The sequence below is a fragment of the Dromaius novaehollandiae genome, chromosome 1, assembly GCF_036370855.1.
Source record: "Dromaius novaehollandiae isolate bDroNov1 chromosome 1, bDroNov1.hap1, whole genome shotgun sequence".
NCBI classification, from domain to species: domain Eukaryota; kingdom Metazoa; phylum Chordata; class Aves; order Casuariiformes; family Dromaiidae; genus Dromaius; species Dromaius novaehollandiae.
In genome coordinates this window covers 56,181,928-56,205,284 of record NC_088098.1, presented here as the reverse complement: position 1 = coordinate 56,205,284, position 23,357 = coordinate 56,181,928, and the positions used below count along the sequence as shown (strand labels likewise).

General features: G+C 43.0%; 1 protein-coding gene across 1 annotated transcript in view; it reads right to left on the bottom strand.

Annotated features, from left to right (window-relative positions):
• SYN3 (synapsin III) overlaps positions 1-23,357 on the bottom strand; it is a 204,043-nt gene that overhangs the window by 142,157 nt on the left and 38,529 nt on the right. The window contains exon 4 of the mRNA XM_026118004.2: positions 12,564-12,655. Coding sequence (XP_025973789.1) covers positions 12,564-12,655 — 92 coding nt within the window. The remainder of the gene's footprint in view (positions 1-12,563; positions 12,656-23,357) is intronic.

The following is a 23,357-nucleotide window of genomic DNA, read 5'->3' as shown; positions in this document are numbered from 1 at the left end:
AACAAACAAGAAACCCTAGTCTTTAAAAAAAGGAAAAATCCAACATAGCTGCAAGTGCGAGAGTGTAGAAACATGCCAAACAGATTTGCTACAATTTCCATGTCACTCAGGCATGCACAGGAACAAGCCACAAGTGGAGCCAAAGGTCATAAATTTACTAGGGGGGGATTCTCTTTTCTTTTGAAAAGCTTGGCCATATTTGGCAACATTTGTTGCAATGTGCTATGCAGATGAGGGAGCAAGAGTTTGTTTCCTGATGATTGAACTGAATATTGAAGCAATGCCCAGTGGGTGGGAAGATCACGAGGGATTTCAAAAAGCTATTGTACACATCCATGCATTAACACACATTCCTCCTTTAATCAGCTTACTACATGCACAGCACATCCCGGGCTCTTATGCTAAATGTCAACAAGTAAAGGGAAGATACGATAATGTAATTAATCAAATGAGCAGAGCTCCCATCCAGTGATGTGACTCATGGTATGGACTTTCAGAGCATTATTTAGCAAGACTGGAGCTGGGATCCCTGTGGTTCAAAGGCAGCAGCTGTAACCAAATGGACAGAAAAGTGAGGCACTTGCTAGGTAAGCCAATAGGCAATGGATTAGCTTTCAACCAGCCAGAACTCATTCCTTGGTGATATTGTGTCTTTGGAGCTGTTCAAAAGTCTTTGGAAACAGCAGCTGGAAATAAATTATTTCCAAAATGGAGCTCAGCAGCTCATTCTCAAAGTCATGGAAGAGGCTTTTCCACTGAAGCAGGGGATTATTTTATACTTTAACAAAGGTTGCATCAAGGACATTGGAAAAAAATTCCATGCTGTATTAAAATTTTTCAGAGAAATGAGCTCTGCAACCAGGTCCCATTACCTCACTACCCTCGAACATTTTCCTTGCTAAGAGACTATAATTTCTATCCTTTGGATGTATAAGCTGGAAAATACTTGGGTTTATAGCCCCTATTTATGTTTCCATCATGCTGGCAGGGAAATACGAGATGGTAACTCCAGGCCAGATTGTGGCAACAAACACTGTATACAAAATCCAGAACAGCTTTGTTGTTTTAAAACTGTTCATTTTGTTTGTTGGCCTTGGGCTTTTGTTATGGCTCTAGACATGGCAAGGAGCATGCTTGGCTTTTGTGATGCAAGAGGCCAAGGTTTGGAATTGTTGTGATTCCCTCCCATGGCGCATTTTTAAACCCAGGCGTGTTCCTTAATGTACTTGGCACCAAAGGTGGTGTTTTCCTCCAGCAGTGAGATGCATAATTAGCATCAGGAGGGCTGCACTATCAATGTGCAGCTGATTTATGGACCTCCCTGATGTCAATAGAGATGAGGCAAGCGGTGACCCCCTGCTGAGAAACAGCAAGCAAATACAAATCTTGGAAAGCTTTAGCTGCTCCATTTCTGCTGGACTTTCCATGTAGAAGGCACTCCAGAGGCAGACACAGATCCTCAGGAAGTATAATCAGCTCCCTAGAATCAGGACTCAATGTCTCTGCTGAGTTACTAAACAGTGTGGTGCTCGTGGGGGCAGGAGCTTCAGGCATGTCCCCCCTTCATTCAGCATTCAGAGCCTGTAAAGAAGAAACTGTTATGGCTTAAGCCTTTTCTGCAGCTTGACTTAGGGAAGAGCACTTTCTGAGGCCTTATATGTAATGGTTTAGACCACTGCTGTGGTCTCCCCTGAAGAAGCTACTGTATTTGCGCACGAACATTTCCTCCAGCACCCAGCGGTGGGCACAAGGTGCAGAGGTAGGGAGGAAGCATGCTAACGAGTGTGGCCAGCCAGGGGCAGGACACATAGTGGCTGGCAAACTGCCTTCGATGGCTTTATTTCTGCCAGCCAAAAGCTTAGAAAAAGCTCTTGTCCTCTTAGATCCTGGCAAAGGAAGAGTTTTTCAACTTACAAGATGGACACAAGAATACAGAATAAATGTAGAAAAGCCTATTCTCAAACTCTGCATCATGTAGGAAGGCAGGGCACTCTCTCATGCAGTAGATGAGAAGTGAATCTCTTTAACACGAAGGTGGACACTGAATCTCTTTTAAACTGTGGGACCATTACCATGTTCCCATGGATACTGAGGAAAAGGCAGAGGAGCGCAGGGCTTGGAACTAGCAGAGAATAAACATCAGCTAGAGAGCCATGGAGTCTGGGAGATGTTTGTAAAGGAGAAACAGAGACCAGTGGCAAAATGTAGGATTAGGGGTTAGAAAGTATAATAGATGGTAAAAGGAAAACAAATAATCACAGTAGGAATGGCAACATGAACACTGAATGACTGGGAGTACTAGTGAACTGGGGAGAAAAGAGCTTGATTGCTTCACCGAGGAAAAGTCTTACTGTTTTGGTAGAAGATTACTTTTGCAGGCTACTGCTCATTTTCAGAGTAGAAGTCTTATTCTAACGTAGTGAACCTTGAATTTGTATAGCTATTAGTTTAACTATTTTCTTTGCTGGTTCAATGCAACCTAACAGAGTCTCATGCAACAGAAAGTTGAAATCATAAGTAGAAAGACAGGTTATAGAGAAGTCCCAAATTTGAAACACCATTGCCAAAAACTTTGGGTGAACCAAACTCAGTAGGACCTAACATACTGAGATCCTCAGCATCTGAGTCTGGCAGGACTAGGAGAGCAATGGCAGGAGTACACGCCTTTCATCTTCACTAGATCTGTCTGTCCAGTATTCACATCACCACTGGTGACTCTTGAATAAGATTATAGCCAGACTCCTGCTAAAGACAGGTTATGAGAATGGATTTGGTCACAGAAAGAATACAAGGGAGCCCATCAAGCTTCAAACATAAAATGGGCAAGAAGACATGGATAAATGGAACTAAAAGTAAACCACAGGTCTAAAATACATTGCTAATGACTTGTCCCTGCATTCTGCACGTTGGTGCAGTGCCCTTCCTGGACTGCATGACAGAAACCTGCCTAAAGTCATGAATCTTCCTTACCATGATAGCCAGACTGATGAAGCTTCCAGGAGAAAACTGGACCTTGTCTTCAGCCATGATCCTTGCACAAAAGCCCTTTCTTAGACCCCAGGGTCTCAGTTCTCATTTACAGTTTGGCTCCCAGCACTCCCTGGCAAAAGAAAGGCCACTAAAATGCATGTAACACCTTCCCAGAGTGGCGTAGGGATATAAGAATCCTTTGTAAAAAAAATATGCAGGAGACTGGAAAAGTTTCATTTTCAGATTGAAATAACCTGTGAGATTTTGTTTTCCTCTGGAATGGAAAGAGCATTCCTTTTTGCTCATATCACCACAAGTGTTGACCTCTGCTACACAAGGCACAACCCTTTCAATGATCCGAGCAGTTCAGGGCATAATTGGCTGCCTCCAGAGTGAAGAAGTCCCCCACAAGCCCCTGTAGCTCTTTCTCAGTTTGCAGTAGTTCTCTCCTTTTGCCAGATGTTAGTCAAGGCATATGGCTGCCGCTCAGCCTACCTCCCCTGCTGGCAATTGAGGTTGACCAGTAATTGCCGATTACAACAGTCAATCACCCCGCAGTGATGACGAGTATCTGGCTATGAAGCTGTTAGTGCTGCCAGTCCTTGATTCTGATACTGCAATGCAGGATGTTTGTTTGCATTTAACTGACTCCTTTTCAACTTGTTCCAATACATTTTAGCAGTTTCTTTCCTTCTTAGCAGTAAAACTATACCTTAGAGACAAACCCAAGTATAAAGTCTGGGTTCAGAATACCTAATGCTTTAGAGAAAGAAAGAGATCTGACTGCAGGATATAATTTCTTAGCTTGGAACCATCTACCCTTAAATTTGTGACAGCATTAGCTTTCTTGGAAATAGGCTTGTCAGAAATGAGGGAATATAAAACAATTTAAGACATTCCTGATGTTAACTTTGGAAGTTAAACAATCTTAGGAGCAGCAGTAACTGTCCTGGTGACTGAAACTGTCATACATCTCTGGTGATAAGAAGAGAATCAGCTCTGAAAAGGTCATCTGTAACATTTCTCTGTAGTGAGCAGGTCCCCAGCCACTGTGGATAGGATACAGAAGATGATGACAGCAAATCCTGCTGGGAAGTTACATGTCTGAAAGGGATTTCCTGTTTCTTATTTCTGATTATAGATACAACTCTGGCTTGCTTCCTGGTCCTTCAGCTGTTCTGACTGAACTACAAAGAGCTCCATGGGCATGAAGGAGGAAAACACAAGAATAGATTTTAATGGCTATTTAATGGCCATTTTAATGGCCCCTTCCACCTCCCACTGCAGCCAGTCAAAGGGTATACATGTTTTATACCTTTGCATTGGGGAGAGTTTAGAGAGCTCTTTGCCTGTGCTGTGGGGGGAGGATGTGTTCTCCCACTCTCTAAAACAGTGCTAGCCCTACAAGGCACTTGCCCCTTCATGTCAGTTGAAAATGGTCTACCTTGGACACCGCAGGAGCACATTTTCACTTCTGGTTCTACCTATTCTCCTTCATTATTTAGGGAGGCTTTACTCAGTTTTTTGACACTTCCCACTGATCCTCACATTTTGACTAAGATCTCTTCCAAGGCCTCTCCTATCTGCTCAGCATGCCACGGAAAGGAAGGAAAGTGTAGAATTAAGCAATATGATACAACAAGCTTTGCATTATTGGGAAGTAAGGGAGCCTTCAGGCAACATTCTGAGGCACATGTCCAAACCGTAAGTGTCTGTGACTACCTGAGAAATGCAATAATCCCTGCAAGTATGCAGTGCCTCAGGTATCTAAGAGCTAATAGAAAATGGCATTTGTGAAATAAGAACAAGTTCTTTCTGTGCTTTACCTGGATGTTAATGGAATTGTTATTACATCACTGAGAAGTAATTAGAAATCTATGACATTTTCACCTATCATGATGTTAGTTTTAATATTACATTGGATGTCACAGTACAATGAGAAATTTGCTAAGAAAAAGTCCTATTTCAGACAAAACTCTATCTCATATTTCCTACAGAAGGAGGCAAACCCTGCTGTGTTTATTCAAAGAAAGAACTGATGAGGTTACCTGTGTGAGTAAGATAACTCAGAGCTGGTTATTGAGAAACAGTTTAAGGCAACATAGAACAGAGAAGTAGCTGGCTCTTCCAGGCTGGGGGAAGGAGCAAGCTGCCTTTTGGGAGCCTGTAATAGAGAAATGGCTGGAGGCAAATCCATGGGGTTATGGGGGAGTCCAGCACAATAAAAGGAGCAAGAAACAGGAAACATGGTTGCAGTGGGTCCAGTACTCTTTCACAGAGGTTAGGACATCTTAGAAGATGCTCTTATTTGCCTCTCAGGAACAGACAAACGGTTAAAGTTAAAGAGCCATTAAAATGCTTGTCCCACACTCCCCAAACTGTTTAGTGACAGTCTCCAAAGTCTGTCGTATTTTTTACTTGTAAATGGATAAACCTTGATGAGGAAATTGATATGGACCCTAGCAATGCCTCAAAGAAACAACCACATCTGCCAGCAGCAGCTTGCCTTCTGAAATGCTTGCAACCCAGAGCTTTTAAAGGTGATCAGAATACTTTCCAACATCACAGAACAGCATAATTTAGGTTGGGGATGATCTCTGGAAGTGATCTGGTCCAACCCTCTGCTCAAAGCAGGGCTAATTTTAAAGTTACATTGGATCACTCAGGGTCTTGTGCAGCCAAATTTGGAATATTTCCAAGGATAAGGAGTCCCTAGTCTCTTTGGGCATGTGTTTCAGTGTTTGACCACCTTCACTGTGGAATTTTTCTTTCTTAGCTCTAATTCGAATTTCACTGGCTGCAACTTGGGCCTGTTGTTTCTCTTCCTTTCACTATGCACCTTCAAGAAGAGTCTGGCTTCATTTTCTCTCTACCCTCCTATTAGTTAGTTGATGGCTGTGAGTAGGTCCCCCTCAGCCTTCTCTTTTACAGACTGAGCAAATCCAGCTCTCAGTCTCTCCTCTGGGTGTCATTTGCTCTAGCCCCTCAAACACTTTGCTCAAGTTGTTCCAGTTTGTCAATGTCTTTTTTATGCTGGGAAGCTCACAGCTGCTAACAGGACTCCAGATGTAAACAGAGTCTCCCCAGCTACGCTATTGCAAATACAGCCCAGTGAGCAGCTGGCCTCCTTGCCTACCAGGGCACATAGGACCTCCAGGTCCTTTTCTGCAGAGCTGCTTTTGCTCCAGTTGGCCCCCATCCTGTACTGGTAAATAGGGTTATTCCTCCCCAGGTGCAGGACTTTGCAGTTGTCTTTACTGAACTCCATGAGCTTCCTTTTGGCCTGTTTCCCCAGTAGCTGAGCTCCCTCGGAATGGCAGCTCTGCCCTCCGGCATATTAATTACTCTCCACCCTCCAACCTGTTGGCACCCATAAGCTTGCAGAGGTTTCACTCTGTCCCAGTGTCAGGTCATTAATGAAGGTCTACCTAGAGCAGTATGGTGCAGGTGTAACAGCTTTGACCCTTTGCTTCTCCCATTTGTCATTCTTGGAAGAAGCCCCAGTAAAAAAGCATGTAAAAGGAGACAAATTAAGACAGGATGGCGGGGGGGGGGGGAGGGGGAAGCTGATCGAGATTGAACCAATCTACATCAGTCTTTATTCATCCTTGCATTCAGTCCAGGATTAACTAATTGATGAACACTCTAGATGCTGGCAGCACATTTCTTGTCGGAAAGAATGACTGTAAATGTGAAAAGGGCCAGGGAGCAGTTTAGTCTCCGAGATGCTCCCCACCCTTGTCTGCTCGGAGTGACTTCTGCTTTCTGGCAGCTGCCTGCACTCCAAATGTTTTCCCAATAACTGTCAGCATCCTGCTTGCATGTCGGCTGGGCGCCAGCTGCAGGGGAGGTGAAGGGGGACATTATTCATCTGGGACATCTCTAAACCCCGATGAGAGAAGCAGGCCTTCCAAGCAGCTGTTTAGCAGCAAGAACTGGGATGGAAGCTGCTGAAAATTAATAAATAAACACACCTCAACTTCTCTTCCCTTTCTTAGCTCCTGCTCAAAAAAGAGGAGAGGGACAGGCAGGTTGGGAGGTGGTATTAGTGGAAGATTATGGTAAATCATCACCCATGTGGGAATCACTTCTACGGTTTATAAATGTTTATCGGAGGTGTTAAATTGCTTTATGTGTAACTGCAGCATGCCAAAGTCTACCCCATTTGACATCCTGTTCCAGCTCATTATCTCTGCAAGATATTTAGGTAAGGGAAGTGGTCATTTGGAACTTTGTTAGTTTGTTTAAAGTACACTTGTAAAAGCTTACATGATGTTACATGCACTTCTCCATTACATTTACATATTGCCACACCATCAACACAAAATATTGGCCAAATGTTGCTCAGTGTTAAATATACAGCACATCTTGTACTGTACAATGTGGCACATTCTGTTAATCTTGAGAGAACTAGTTTCTCAATATATTTTTCCATATGGCTTCTGGGAACCTGAACTCTCCAAATAGGTTTCTCCCATCCTTTTGCCCATCTGCATCTTTGCAGAGATTTCTGTCATTTTGATTTGAAATTAAAAAAAAAGAAAAGATGTAGTCCTAAAAAAGAAACCCCCAACAAAATCAAGAGACAAATTTAAACAGAGATCAACTAGGCAGAGCCTAGGTTTCTTCTTTGACATAAGCTTTCTGGAAAGTGAGAAGCCAGACAGTGACCTAATGCCTAGTGATATGTCCTGCATCAGCATCCATGGACAGTAGCTACTTCTGTGACCTCCCTGGATATTTTCCTTTGTAGAAGAATTACAAGATACTCCCAGCTCTTGGGATTCCTCAAGGGACAAGAAAATACTAATCTCCTAACAATGAGGAGCTACTGTGTGGCAAGATAGCTTGTCCTTTGTAGGATAGAAAACCAACCCACCTCCTTCGGGGATCAGCTCTTCTCAGTGGCCCTTGTGAGGTGGGTGAGCCCTGGGGGGATGGTAAAAGGTCCAGTGGGAAGGGGACAGTATCCTCATCTGGCGTTAAGGAGCCTTTCATCCTGGAGCAGGCAGACCTTTCATAGCCAGAATACACATGCCTCTGGGGTCTGCAAGCTCCAAACGGCAGGAAGACACCTGCTGCTGGAGTGGCCGGTTTCTTCCACCATGTAAAAGGATATGCTTCTTCATGCTGTGTGATAGTAATACAGCTTTGCAGTGCAAAAATATGCAGTGGGAAAAAAGCACTCTCAGGCCCTGGCGTGTTTGGGACCATGACTCAACAGGCTGCCATCCTGTTAACAGAATGCAGGCAAACACCGCGTCAGCTGGAACCAACAGGAATGTCGCCGTTAATTAAAAGGATAATGGCTTTGTATGGAGGAACCAGGGCATTTACTGACTCCACCACAACTGTGAGTGACAAGAGCATATCAGTCAGCTGGCCAGGTGAAATATGCATGTTCTTATAAAGACTGGCCAAATCCAGGCAAAGTCTCTAGGACTAAGCACTGCTCCGTAGTGGAGATCCTACCCTGCAGCCGGGGTTTGTCAAGTACACACAATACATGAGTACAACTTCCTTCTTGCTTTGCTACCAGTTTTGTCAAGGCTGATACTGTCTTGTGTTGAACAAACAAGACAGAGTCTCCCTGTTTGCCAGGGCAGGACTGTTTCTATTGCTCCATGCAGGGTTGTCACTGCTTCAGACCCTGGGCATCTCCTAGTTCATCAGCTGTTTTCTGCACTGTGGTACTGTACGGAGCTCTGTGCCATGAGTTAGGGCATTGCTGTAGTAGGTCACGTGCACAAACACCAAAATATACTTTTTGCCCTGGATGATCAGCCCCAGTGGTGAAAGAACCACCTCCACAGGGAGACAAGAGATGAAAGCAGTCTGGTGCATGATTAATTTATAGCCTTAAAACTCTGAAATGCTCCCAAACACATTAGTATTTCCTATGTAAGAAAGCTGTCCAGATTTTCAACATACCTCTGCCTTATTCCCACATCTACTGGAATTAATAGCTGATGGTTTGTAAAGCCCAAAAGGCAAACACAGTACTGCCTTTAATCTCATGCAGAGGCTGAGATCATCGTTTGGGAGTCTAAGTGCTGTCAGAAGCAGAGACAACCCAAATCTCATTTATACTAAGTCACTTTTATAATATTCTGAGTGCATAAATACTCTATAGAATGGCTGCAATACCAATGTTGAAGGCTTCTGTACACTGCAGAAGTGTTTGTATGAAGGTACCCTTCAGAGAAGTGCAAAAAAATTGAAAAAAATGAAAATCCTGTTCCTTGCATGTAATCCCAGTATAGGTGACACAGCCCTATAATTTTCTAAGGTAAATTAGACTCCAAGCAGTTTACTGTGTGTGTTCATATGTGCGTGCGTGTGTGAGCGCGCGCGTGTGTGTGCATGTGTGTGCATGTGCGTGTGTGTATGTGTGTGTGTAGACCTGTGCAAAGCAAAGGAGGATGCAGAATCCACACAAGTATTTTAAAAGGAGGCATTGGCCTGTGTTTGTTGTTTTCACTCTGCTCAGTAGCTCCAGACTGGTCCAGCCGTCAAACCGAGAGGAGGTTGTGTTTCGCTGTTGAAGGGGTTGCTATGTCTAAATTTGGGATGGACAAGTGCTGTCCAGTTGCACACATCTAACATTCCTTTGTGGAAGGTCTGCCAATCCTAGCCAAAGGAGCACGGTGCTAACAAGGGCCAATATACTGGCAGTTCCCCTCCCACAGCCCTGGCAGAGCTGGGTGCCGACCCCAGCGCCCTTCACATCCCTCTTCTCAGTCCTGGATCAGAATGGGGAACAGCGTCTGGTGTGATGCAGGGCAGAGGGGTGCTCAGAGACAGAGCTTACTAGAGGTGCTCCACAGCCAGCTCTTTTTCTTCTATCTTTGAAGATAATCTGCACTGAATAGCCTGATGGACCCATAACATTTCATGGTGGAAAAAGCACAGGAAAACACAAGCAGTTTTACAGGTGTGTTGGATGATATTCTCTACTTCCAATATCACTGTTCACTAAGACTATCAAATCCCTCACCCTGTACTACAGCTGTGTAAAATTTAATAGGGAGAGAAAGGAGGTGGAAACCCAGAATTTTGTTACTGCAAGATTAAACTATGAGAGCCACACTTGTATAAAAATCAGGCTAGCTAAGTAATGCCTAACTTCAGCATGTTCTGTTGTTTACTAACTTGGCTGAAGTGACTTGTTCAAAGTTACACAAGCTAGGAAGCATGGAGGTTTGTATACTTCCAGTTCCTTACTCTCTTTAATTGACAATAACACTTCTTTTCCTGAGACCAGTGTGTGAGCATGCAGGGTGTTGTTATGAAGCAGTGAGTGGAAAGACCAAGGACAAGAAAGGAAGGAGATACAGGAGTGAGGTATGGGATATACAGAATTCAGCTCAAAAAATAAGACATGCTGGTTTTAATCTTCTTTTTGCTTCACTGATAGTAGAAAAGCTGAAAAGCATCCACAGAGCAGGGCAGTTTTTATAGGAGAGGTAACAAACGAAAAGCTGAGGGGAAATATACTGTGCAGCTCCATGCTGACCAGTGCTGAGGGGCTGGCCGAAGGGCTTCCACACAGGCCATTAGTAGTATGTTCCTTAACTAACTTTCTAAAGCAAAGAAGAATTTTTTGTCTCCACAGCTTCTAAAGTATTGATTAGAGTGGTTGTGTAAGTTTGCTAGCGTGGGCTCTTAGACTCACTGAGCTGGGGAGGAAGGGGTGCATCAGCACGTGCTGTAGTGTTTGTAAGGACTATTTCAAACCAAGGACAATACATGCACATAGCCATATATATTGGGTATCTAGACAGACATCTGTTTGCCAAATCCACCTCCCACTACACAAAAACTTTTATCCATAGCATGCATAGGTGAAAACACAAAAGCTGAACTACTGCCACTTGTAAAAACATATGCATTTTCATATATAAAGAGCCATGCAGACAAGCTAGCTTTGATACATGTGTATTTATCACAAGCAGAAACACGAACATCATGCCCCAGACACTCATGTGAAATAAATTTTGTCTTCAGTTTCAGTTTAATAGTCGAAGAGCTTTCTGCCAGACTTAAGAATGACTTTGGGAGGAAAGGCATGGGAAGGAAAATGAAGATGTGATCAACCTAGAAAATTGTTCTTGGGAAACCTTCCAGTGTCATGAGCAAATTGACACAAGAGTGCATTAGCACAGCGCGCTGGCTGATGTATATTCCAGTGGTGGGTTCACAGGACATATACTTTCCTTTACCAAGAAACAGACATTTGTGGGACAAGAGAAAGCAAATGGATATAACAGACTCAAACTTTAAAGTTTTTAGCAGAGACTCATGAAATTGAATGGAGACTTGTGGACATATTAAGAGCTGTCAAGACCTGAAAGGAATTGATAGACCACAGTCATAGCTAATCAATGGTGACAAGTGTTGTTTTGGACTGCTTGAACTGGAAATGATGTCTTGAGAAATTAAACTGAGGCCAGCACTGTCAGAATCACCATTTTTCAGCTGCTCTGATAATCCTCTTCAAAAATCTCACTGCTTGCCGTTTTACATATCTGTATCTCTTTTTCTGAACTAGAAGCAAATAGACAAACATGCTGATTAAATGTACGTGTTATTAAACCTGTAGATGCTACATACATCAGAAAGTGCAAAGGAATTGTACAAAAAGAAGTAGAAGGCTAGAAAAATGGACTTGGAATAACAATGAGATTTCACCGTGAACGAAGAAAAGCTATTGTATCAAAGATGAAATGTTGGGTTGGAAGTTGGAATGACAGAAATTAATAAAGATATGGGCTTGGGAATAAAAAGGTGAAAGGTAATATTAGGACTATATAAACAGAGACATTTTACTGTCATGCATAGATGTGGCAACATCCTACACTGCTCTTTATATAGCATTGGTAAGATTACATCTAACATACTAACTTCAAATTGCAGGCACCCTGATATCAGGAAAGAAGGACACCAATGTTTCTAAATAATGAATTGGATGGGTGACTTGGGAAGCATTGCCCAGGCAAAGTGTCTTTGCCTGAAATGACTGCAATTATAAAGCAATGCTAGCAGAGATAGAAATCCCCATCAAATGGAGATATGGTATTACCTCTGAAAAAAACTACAGGGCAAGGCTTAAGGATTGAGAATCTCTGGCAAAAAAGGTGGTTATTTCAGAAGCAAACCAGGCTTTGTGGCTATCGTGAGGGCAGTCTGCTAGGGTCTGGAGCTAGCACAGGCAGGTTAATGCACAGAAAATACTGTATACAATGAAGGTGAGCTAACAGAACAGTGCAGGAGAGAAAAATCAAGTGAAAGGAAGATCCATTGTCTATCCCTTATACTAGCAGGCCCAAGGCTTAAAAGAACCTGAAAAGGAGGCGTTTGTGGTTAAATGAAGGGTCTGGACAGGAAACAATGACTGTATGGTGTAACATGCAATTGAGACCTGATACAAAACCACCAGAGTTAGATCAGTCTTTCCACACCTCCAGGAAAATTTGAAATCAACAGGACTGTGCTTGCTTTAGTTCCGATACCGGTCAGACCCCTAGGTCATTCTGTTTGCTCCCACATTGCTCCAGAAAGCCAGCTTTGTGAGAAAAGCTAGCGCTCCTCACCTTACCACCTTGGTGCTGTTCCTCGTGACCTGCATGTCCACCATGCAGCCCCCGGTGACATAAGCAGCCAGGTTCAGCTCGGAGAACTCAGCCTGGAGCAGAGCAAAAGGACAGAGTGTTACTTAGGACAGAAGAGACACAAACACATGCACACAGACACAGAATTGTCTTCAGATGGAATGTGTCTTTCCATTTTTTTTTCATGAGGCAACAGTAGATCCAATTACAGCTGATTTGCCCTGGAGAGACTGCAGAAGTATTTATGGCTCCCACACTTGGGCTGTACAAGTATACAGGATTAGGCTTATTGCAGTAATAAGTACTGAAGGAACTAAGAATGAGCAAGCTACAAAACGCACGCAGGAAAGAGTAATAATAAAAAAAGGGGGTAAGGTCATTTGAATTCAAATTCCAAGTTTCCATTTGGAAACATTCATTTAGAATTATGTCTGAGTTGGCTGTCATGCCACTGGCCAGCTATAAACCAAATACAAAAGATTTATACCTCCCTAAATAGCTAAAAAGCCTCATTATGCTGTAGGAAGGTGATAAGCAGAGGCACCCACCTGATGTGGTTTACTTATTAAGTTTTTAACTATTAAAGGGTTAGCAAAGCTGGATAGGCAATTTACAGTGCTACTCAATTATTAAAACAATTTATCTTTTAAAAGAGGTGAGACTTACAAGTCTGGAAAGGTTGGAAAAGAATATTTAAGCTATGGGAAGCAACTGGCAATGCACTTTGGGGTGATTATGACTGCAGTGGGTGTCAGTGAAGGTTAAGACATTAATCAGAGCGATTAACTGGGCCAGAAGTGTGATAATCCTCCAGCATGGAAGCTAGCTCTACTGCCCATCTGACATAGCCTTCAGACAGAAGTGCAAACGAGACTCAGGGGGTCTCAGGCCACTCGGAGTAGGATGAGGATGTCAGGATTAGTTGATCAGAGCTAGACTCATGTTCCAACTTCTTAATCTGTTCTTTATGGGTGAATGAGTAGACCTTAGACTAGAATAACATATTCATTTATTGTGCTTTCTGCCAGACCGTGCAAGGCCTAGCTTGCCAGAAAGATGCAAATGAATGAATGTCTGGAGGGATTCAGAAGCCTATTTTAGATCAGTGGCTTTTCCTGCTCAAGCAGATGTTTGCTGTGTATATACATAATCTGAAACAGAAAATGTTGTCTTCTCCCTTTGAGCAGCACTTTCCCCTTCCTGTTAATGTGTTACTTTCAGACTCAGTGGGATGGAAACTGGGCAATGGCAGAATCATGTTCTAACCAGGGTCTACCTAATATGAGAGCTCTTACATGGTGTCGCTAAAGCTTGTGATTTTATTGAGGCCCTTGCAGTATTTAATGTTTTCTGGGTATTTCTACTAGCCGTAACCAAAAGATAGTGCCAGGAACAACTTTGATATAGAAAAAAGAGAAAAAAGGGAAAAAAACCCATGTTTTGTCCTCATGGACACGTGGAAAAAACTTGCAGATGGAGACTTAGTGCATCTGTAAGGCTCAGAGGCTAGACTACAAATATAAAAATCACTTCTAACTTTCTATTTTTAAAATTCTCATAACTTTTAAGCAATGACTGTGAACTGGAGATCTGATGATGTAATGAGATTGCTCCATTTCATGTCTGCAGCCCTGTGTAAACTTTTCAAAGCAACATCCTTACATGATCTTACATCATTGTAACTCCCAATTACAATGGAAGCAGGGGGAAAATTCCTGTTGCCAGGAAATGAATCCTACTTCAAACATACACAGAAGGACATGGTTCTGTGACTGACTGGGCTTTTCTTATGACACTGCACAATTCTGCCTTGGTCACAGCCACACTGCTCAGATTAACTGATCTTCAGTGATCATATTGGATCAGAGATAAGAAAATGTGTACTTCCAAAATTCACCTGCATTATATATATTTGAAGTTCAACAGCAGAGAACTGGGAGTCACCATGGGGTGGGAAAGCCCTTTAGTTACCAAAGAGTGGAGGACACTGGTGATGCAGGGAGAGGGTAGTCCACCATGAACGTATTCAGCAAGAGGAGATGTACTGTCAGCGATCTCCCCAAGGCTTGTCAAGACAGGCGGGATGTAGCATACCAACCTGCTAGCTTACTTGTGGAGCTGAGAGACCTTATAGACTGGGGGAATGAAAGGACGTGTTTCTCAGCCTCTTTGGCTGTGTATGCCCCAGAGATATCCCACTCTGGAAGCAGAGCATTCCTGAGCTGGGCTTCTGCAGCTGAGGGATGCTTCACCCTTTGTGAAAGCCAGAGCAAGATATGGATGGCTTAAGCCTGTGTTTGCATGTTTTTGTGCTTTTCTTCCATAACTGTTTCTGGTTTTGTACTACAAAACTTAACACTTTGCTTTGCTGGGGTGAAACGGGGCAATCTTCATTTGATGTCTAGTAGCTATAGTCTAACTAAGTTAGTCTGACAGGCATTGACCAAATGCAGTCAGACCAAACAAAGCTGTGTTCAAATATCTGACATCCAAACAGGCCTCGGAATCCCATAAGATGGTAATTCCTTCATACCAAACTGCCAGGACCAATTTCAGGCCTGCTAATATCAAGAGCCAGAAGAAAGGGAGAAATCCCCTTTGGCAACCATTGTCCAGGGCACCCTAGCAAGGAGCAAGAAGTGGAGAGAGGATCTGTGAGACTGAGTAAAGCAAGGACGATACCCCATCCCTGAAACAGCCAGATATACAATTCTAATCTTTTCTTGGTGTTTGCTTCTTCTTTAACAAACTAAGTTAAGAACCGTTGCTTCTTTCATGTAGCTGCTTTCTCCCATCTGACAGGCTGCTGCCGGCTGGCATTTGGAAGAAGGCTGAAAATTTCAGTCAGCAGAAATTGTTTCCTGTTGATTTTCCAGTGCTCCCTGTATTTTTAACTTTGTGGGTTTTATAGCCCGATGACTTCCCTTGGCTGGGATTTCAAGTCTGAGATCATCTCCAGCCTGAGTTTACCTTGCATACAAAGAGGTCTTTGAAAGCAGCCCATGCAGATAGAGTGACAGGTAACTATGCATAAAACAGGAGAACCTAGCTCCCCATTGCCTTGCGGAGTTATTCACATTAGCACACATCACATATAGGAAGGCATTACATTAGTCTGATGGTGTTTTATACTCACTTTGCAATGGTGCCAATGGCTGCAAAAACAATTAGGGTAACTGGGAACCATGTGTGACAAACGTGACACAATCCACCTTCAAGAGTAATGTAAACTGTCTGTGAGACTTGAAGTATTTTTTATCTTTGTGAGGCCCACATTTGAAAGGATGCCCACAGATATTTTGAGGATAGGTCTGTTAAAAAAAAAGCCTATTTCAGGTGTTAAAATTCACAGATCTCTCCAGATGATTTGAACTAAATCTTAACCTATTCTCAGTTTCTCCCATCAGTGTTCTACAGGTGCCAGAGAACCTTCTGGTCAGCTATTTTAGAGTTTTTGCTTATGTTTACTGAGAACAAAACAAAGAGAAATTTATCATTTTAAAGCATGCAATAGAAGAAATGACTGGCTTGATAGCACTAGAATACTTCATAGGAGACACATTTAGGCTGTATTTAAACCATTTTTCATAGAATAACAGAAAATTGGGTTGGAAAGATTTCAAGAGATCAGGTAGTCCATCTCCTACAGCAGGATCAACTCTACCTCTGCCATTCTGTAGAGATGCTACATATCTTCTTATATCTTCCAGAGATGAAGAACCTCCTCAGGCGATCTATGCCATGTCTTAAAAACCTTGGAAAGTTCTCCCACGGTCCAACCTTAATCTCTCATCTTAGTTTTAAAGCCTACTATTTTTTGTCCATTACTTCCTCCTACAGAACTTGTCCTATGCTTGAAGCTTTATCTATCCTTCTTCCTTTTTTTTTCCCTAGACAAAAGCACCCCATTCTCATAGGATTTTCTCACAGGTGATGTTTATCAGCGAAGTGCTCAATATTCTTGCTGTCATTGGGATTACCTCTGATGGGCCCACAACTTTCTTGGTTTGTGATGCCCCTGGCCATGATAGTTCAGATGAGAACTGATCATTTTTGAATAAGATGGAAGGATGAGGTCACTTGCCTTACAGATAATGTTCCAGTTCTTATGTTCCAATATAATCTTTGTCAGGTTTGCAGCAATGTGACTTTTTTTTACTCATTCTGACTGTCATCCACTGTAATCCTTACGTTGCTTTCTCCAGGCTATCAACTTGTCTTCCATTCCCCATCTGGTGCATCTGCCATTAATTATTCATGTATGAGGGGGGGATCATATGAATGTGTATAAATATCTGCTGGAGGGAAGTAAAGGAGATGGAGCCAGACTATTCTCAGTGGTGCCCAGTGAAAGGACAAGAGGCAATGGGCACAAACTGAAATACAGGAGATTCTGTTTAAACATAAGAAAAAAGAATTACTGTGAGGGTGGTTGAACACTGGAAGATGTTGCCCAGAGAGGCTGCGGAGTCTGCACCCCTGGAGATATTCAAAATCTGACTGAACACAGTCCTAAGCAACCTGCTCTGGCTGACCCTGCTTCAAGCAGGGGTTGGACAAGATGCTTCTCAGAGATGCCTTCCAGCCTGAGCCATTCTGTGATTCTGTAATAAGTGTAGTATCTGGCAGTAGTCCTTATTAAATTAAAACACAAGAAATGATTCTAGTCTGCTCCTTGAGCAGATGCCAAGGCTCAGCTCATCTTCTGCATGGCACAGAAATGCAGGAATGGGGATGCAAGAGAGTTTTTTTTTTTTTTTTTTTTTTTTTTTTTTTTTTTTTAAGCAAGTAAGCTTGGCTTGGTGTGTCTATAGAGCTATCAGCATGCTGGGCTTTTTGAGCTGCTGAACTCTCTGAGCTCTCATTTGCATCTGACCTACCTAGAATTGGCTCAGCTTGGTTATTACTTAAAGGGGGGGGGAGGGATACAAAGTTATGCTAGACTTCTGTGTGAATATTTGCATATAGACCTCCTCCCCAACACATAAATAGCAGTGGGGCTTTCATACTGCTTTAATTGCAAATGGCAATGAAGCCTGAACTATGAGGCTGCCAGGAAACCTATATGCTTTCCTCACTGTGACACTTCATATGCTGTAACTCGTACACTGGCTCCTTGGAGGTTATGCCATCCCATAAATTACAATTACCAAGCTACCACTATAGCCACGCAGCTTTCAGAAGGTAATTCACAGTATCCACATCAGGATCCTAAGCACAAGTTAGGTTAGTTGCTCTGACCAGCCCCTCTAACCTCATGAACACAGGGGGCGGTGGGTCAGCTGTGGTGCTGGAGTGACATGTGGCTCGCAAGGCACTGGGTTTTGCATGGCTAGCAATGGGACTGGGGGGGGTGGGGGGTGGTAGCTGGTGGGTAACCCCAGACCCCAGCTGTGGGAGATAGGGAAGGGGGTGAGGGGTTTGCTGAGACCAATGTCTTTGGGTCACACTGGGACCGTGTCACACTCCAGGCTTCTGCAAGGGAGCAGAGGTCTTTGGGAGCTGCTGTCTTCCTCTGCCTATGGCCACCCTGGAGCTTCCCAGCCCCCATGTCTCCTTTGGCTCTCCCCTACCCACCAGCTGTGGTCTACAGCCTATCAGGCACAGGAAGGCTGCTTTTCTTGCACTCATCCCTTTGTTAGTGAGCTGAGATGCCCAACTTACACACCCAGGCTATGTGCCTAAAAACCTTGAGCTCCTTCTCTCCTCCCCCATCCCGCTGCACGCACACACATTTTCGCACCTCTGATCTGGGTCTAGGGCCTGCCATATCTCATGCTTTTCAGTGGCCTTCCCACCCCCACCCCAGCCTGCACTTGCTCTGTCAGTCTGGAGCTCTGGGAATGAACTGACACGCAGAGAGTGATGCTGGGTAAATTGAATATGAGTCGGGATCATGAGGGAGAGTATGAACAAGAGGACTGCTATCCTTTCACAATTCATTATTGGCTTCACAGTCTGATCTTCACCTTGAGAGGACCGTCTATCTCCTCAGAGATTCCCCACCAATTTTCCCTCTCTGTCTCATCTTCCAACAAACCGTGCTGCAAAAAAACAGCCTCCGGTCAAGGCTCTCCATTCTCCCTGGCTTGCTCCTGAAAGTCCTTGCCAATTATTGCTGCATGCGTACATCTCTTCGCCTTCACTGTGACAGAAAATCCAGCCAGGGTAACAGGCTGGTCTATGTCATGGTTTGGGCATTTAGGAGGAGGAATTATTAATGTCTAATCAAACTGCATACACTCCTTGATGGATTTTACGCTTTGGTTTTTGGTGGGCCTTCATAAATGTATAAGGAAAGACAGACTTTGTTAGACACCGGATTGCATGCCACTAACAGCACATTTCACTATAATCATTACAAGCATTTCTATGTGAGTAAGCAATTCCAGGGGAAGACTGAACATATCGTACAGATGTAAACAAATGTGAAGGCTAGGACAGTATGTGCTTGCTGTACACACGCATGTAGAAATTGAGATTACGGACCCCATGATTTCCTCCTCCTTAGTGTCTTTGCTGAGACACATTCCCATGGGAAGGCACCCTGCTCTCCACCTATTTCCAGTATCAGGATTGCTCTCTGGGAGAAAAGGACTGAAAAGGTCCAGCTGGGAGGGGCATGTTGCCATGTGGCTCCAATGAGAGCTTCCACTACTGCTCCTTACATGTCCCAAAGCTAGGATATGTGCTCCTAGCCAATGGATAGCACTGATGCTGAAGGTCCATATATCTTGATCTGTGTGAGTGCCATTTGGTGTATCAGCTCTGATGGCATTTGGGATTTTTTCACAAATTTTCTTTTCAGGAGCGACTGCCTGAAAAGCAGAGCTCTTGTTAGCAAAAGCAAGTTTCTAAACCTTTAGATCCCAGGCAAAAGCTCAAAAGCATGAACTCCACAAGCTTAAATGGAGAATAAAAAAGTGAAGATTTTATTTAAGAAACTTTGTGATTTTTTAAAATAATTCTTGCTGTTTTTCAGTACCCTCGATTCATGGTTTCTGAATGCTTATATGTGGCAAATTGTAGCAAATTGTCTTGTATGAGAACTGCTATTGCTGTTCTTGAAATGCTTTCTGTCTTTCAATCAAAAACATATAATGAATAAAAATTATGCAGTTAGTTGACGAGAGGCTAATTCACAGAGCCACACACAGGCCTATCAGACTCTACCTTTTGAAATGACCACTTTAGACTACACATGAAAATACTGCTTTAGGACGAGAAGTACAATGGAGCTGGAAGACATGATTTGTATTAAAATTATCTTCTGTGTGCGCCAAGAACTTTTTTCCAGATAATGATGCCAGTGGAGTCATAATCTATACCACAAGACTTTTCCAGAAGCATGTACATAGGACTTCGCTGAATAATCATTCCCTGAAAATAAACCAGGCAGCAGGAACAAGTGAATGAGCTGTACAAGAAGAATGCATGTCAGACAGAGAGACAGACCCACCTCTTCATGGCAGGAAATGGTGGGAAGGAGACGGGTGGACAAACAGCAGGAATCAAAATTTAGACAAACCTTCTGGCCTCAACAATTCTCCTTCACCCTTTTCTCCCCTCAAAACATCAATTAGCTAATGCCAAGACTGAGAAAAGATGTCTCTGTATATATTAAAATCCCTTTAAGGAAAATCTGAAGGAAAAGTACCCCAAAGGCAACAGATTGTCTCTGAGAAAGGCTATTTGTTCTCGCCTGCTAGATCTGTGTGCTCTTCTGTCTCCTATGCTCTCTTCGGTCAACACAAGACACGAGACTGGAAAAGTCCACCATACACAGGGCCACATTGTGTCCCCCATGTGCATGGGAGCATGCCCAGAGCTCAAGGAGATCCCAGCCTGGGACATGTGATCCATAAGGGAAACTTCAAGAGTCATATGAAACCCTTACAGCATTCAAGGCTTAGGTTTGTCTGGGACAAAGCAGAGAAGGTAGAAAAGGAGGTGCTGCATTACTACCAGCTGTCTCTAGCAACAGAAAATGTTTGACAAAGCACAAGTTTCTATCACTCCCCAGATGACGAGATCAATGATTCTTTGTCTTTAAGCAGATTGTGATTGTAGCAAAGAGGTCATGAAAAAGAGGGAATGATAGTGTCTCATAGGCTGCTGTGCCACCTGGAAACTCAGCTGGACAAAAACCTCAGGAACAGAAATGTTATTGCCCATCTTTGCGACATAGCCACATTCCCCTCCTCTGACATCAGTGGCTATGGAATTGCGGTTACATGGGCAGGTGGGCAACCTCTGAGGCATCTGTGTGCAGCAGGGGCTGCTAGTAAGAGGCTCAGGGCATAACTCCTTCTCCTCCTGACTATATTATATTTCCTGATGCTTCCTGCCCTGTTGTCAATGAAGGAGAAAGATGGACTGAGAAGATAAAAACAAACTTAATTTCAAGAGAGACAAAAAGCAGTGTTGTCAAGTCTTGTGGCATTTAAGGTTCTTGCTTAAGCTTAGAGCCATGTTCTTTAATCAAACTTTCTGGTTTCATTTAAAAAAGAATTCTTCTACCTTTTATATCTCTAGAGAAAAGAACTGGAAATATATACCCTGCAGTCTCAGAAAGCATAAGGCAAATAAAAGCAATGAAGACATGAATCAGAATCTAAAAACCTTATCTTTTAAAATAAACTAGCAATGCTATTGTTTGGAACTAGCTGCTTCTAAAAGATTAGTTTTTTACCCACACTGAATAAGATCTGGACCATCAGTTTTAATGGGAATAGGTCAAATAGATTTTCATTTTTTGATGCATGTTTCATCCAGTCTTACGACCAACTATCATTGCTACAGAAGGATTTTTAGTAAAAAAAAATCCAAGTAATGAAGATGTAATCCAAACTGCCTCTAAAGGAAGAAAAAGGCCCCAATTCAGGAGAGCACTTGCACATAAGCTATATTTTGTGCAAACTTACATTGCAATTAAGTCAAATTAAGTGTCTTTCTGAAGTGGGAATATTTCTATGTTTACAAATATATCATATGCCTACCTTCTGTGCTGAATGGACACCTAAATGGACCTATACTGAATTTACTTCCCTGTTCTGGGAAAATTCTTCCAGGATTAAGCTAGAGATAAACTGAACAGACAGAGGGAGGAAGCTATAGGCCTGCACTGTACCTCACTCTGGGGATTAAGATCCTAGACAAGACTCAGGCCTGTCAATCAGTTTTATTTATGCCAGAACTAGATTTCTTTTAAAATGCTGATGGAGAGATCCATTGGCATGGAAAGACACACTGTACACCTAAATGCAGGGGTAACCTTCTGTCCCTCCCTCCCACCCCTCCCCTCCCCTCCCAAGTTAGTGGTTTCCTCTGCTTTAGCTGAATTTCCTCAGTCACTCTTCTGACATCTAAGATGAGAGAGAAGGGAAGCTTTGGAAACAGATGTTATGCTGGATGAGCTGAAATCTGTAAAAATGGAGGATATTAGGGAAACAGAACAGCTCATATGATGAGATGCTGCTGGCATCAACGATCTTCTCTGGATGCATTGTAACTGTAAATGCCCCCAGCTCCCCTGTGATAGATGATAATAAAGGTAATTCAACAGCACTACCTTTCTGTGGCCCAAGCCTGGAGCCCTAAATTAACAGCATTTGGTTCTGCCTCTTTCATTGTATAGAATGGCTTCCTTTTTCTCCTTTTCTCTTCTCTCCCAGGAGCTTGGTTACTTTCCACCACCCCAGCACTGAGCTCCTGTGTCTCTTGCCCTGCAGCCAGCTCCTTGCCAAAGGAAGGAGCACAGTGGAACTGCATGCATGAGTTTAAATCAAGAGTGTGCCATGATAAATCCTGCAGCCAGTAAAGTGGTTAATAAACATGTTTGGGGTACTACTCACAAGAGAAGAAACAGAGGTGGAAACAAAGTCAGCCCTCACATTCATTTTAATGAATCACAGGAAAGAGCAGAGACTGGAGAGTATATAACCATTGCAATGTCACTGACAACTCTTTCACCTGTTCACTGGCATCAGTCAATGGCGGCAGTGTCTGTTGTCGTCATGTTAGCATTAACCGACCTACCTGAAGAACAAGGGCTTGGGGGTGGTATCAGGGTAATGTGGTTCATTTCTGTGTTAAACAACCAGCAAACTTTTTTCAGGAATCTAGAAAACCTGTTTTCATACGAGCTGAAACTTATGGAAGCAGTTCCCTGAGCAGCTGGATGGCATTTAACTGTGTCTTCCCTGTGGATTAGCCAGCATCTAAAAAGAGCTGAATTCACTTCTGCTGAAGGAGCCTGTAGAAACTTCATAACTTGAAACATCTGTTTGTCAAATTCAGATAAAATCAGTCAATGGCTTCCAGAGTTGTGTGCATGGGGGTTAGACAGAGAGAGTGTGAGCAAGACCATGATCATAGACACCTTGCATTCCTCAAATGACAGCCAAGGAGGAGAGGCAACTCAGAGAGCTGGTAGGGGAGTATAACCAGATTAGATGAGTTACTTTGTGTTGCTGAGAGAGATTGCTGCTTTCAACACTCCCACTGCATTATAAATAAGTGATGTCATGATTAAAAAAAAAAAAATTCCTATTTTCTTTCTGTGCTTCTCCCAAAGACTGCCAAAATGGCTTGCTAAGATAGAATGAAGATGTAATAGAGATGGAGATGAAAGAGGAAGAGAAAAACCAAGAAAGCAAACTCTTCTTTCAATTTAAACCAACCACTCAACATCCTGGAAGAAAGGCAAAAAATTAGCACACTGAAAAATTAAGGCTGTTCCTCTTTCCTAATGCAATCTTTAAAGAATGTTAAACA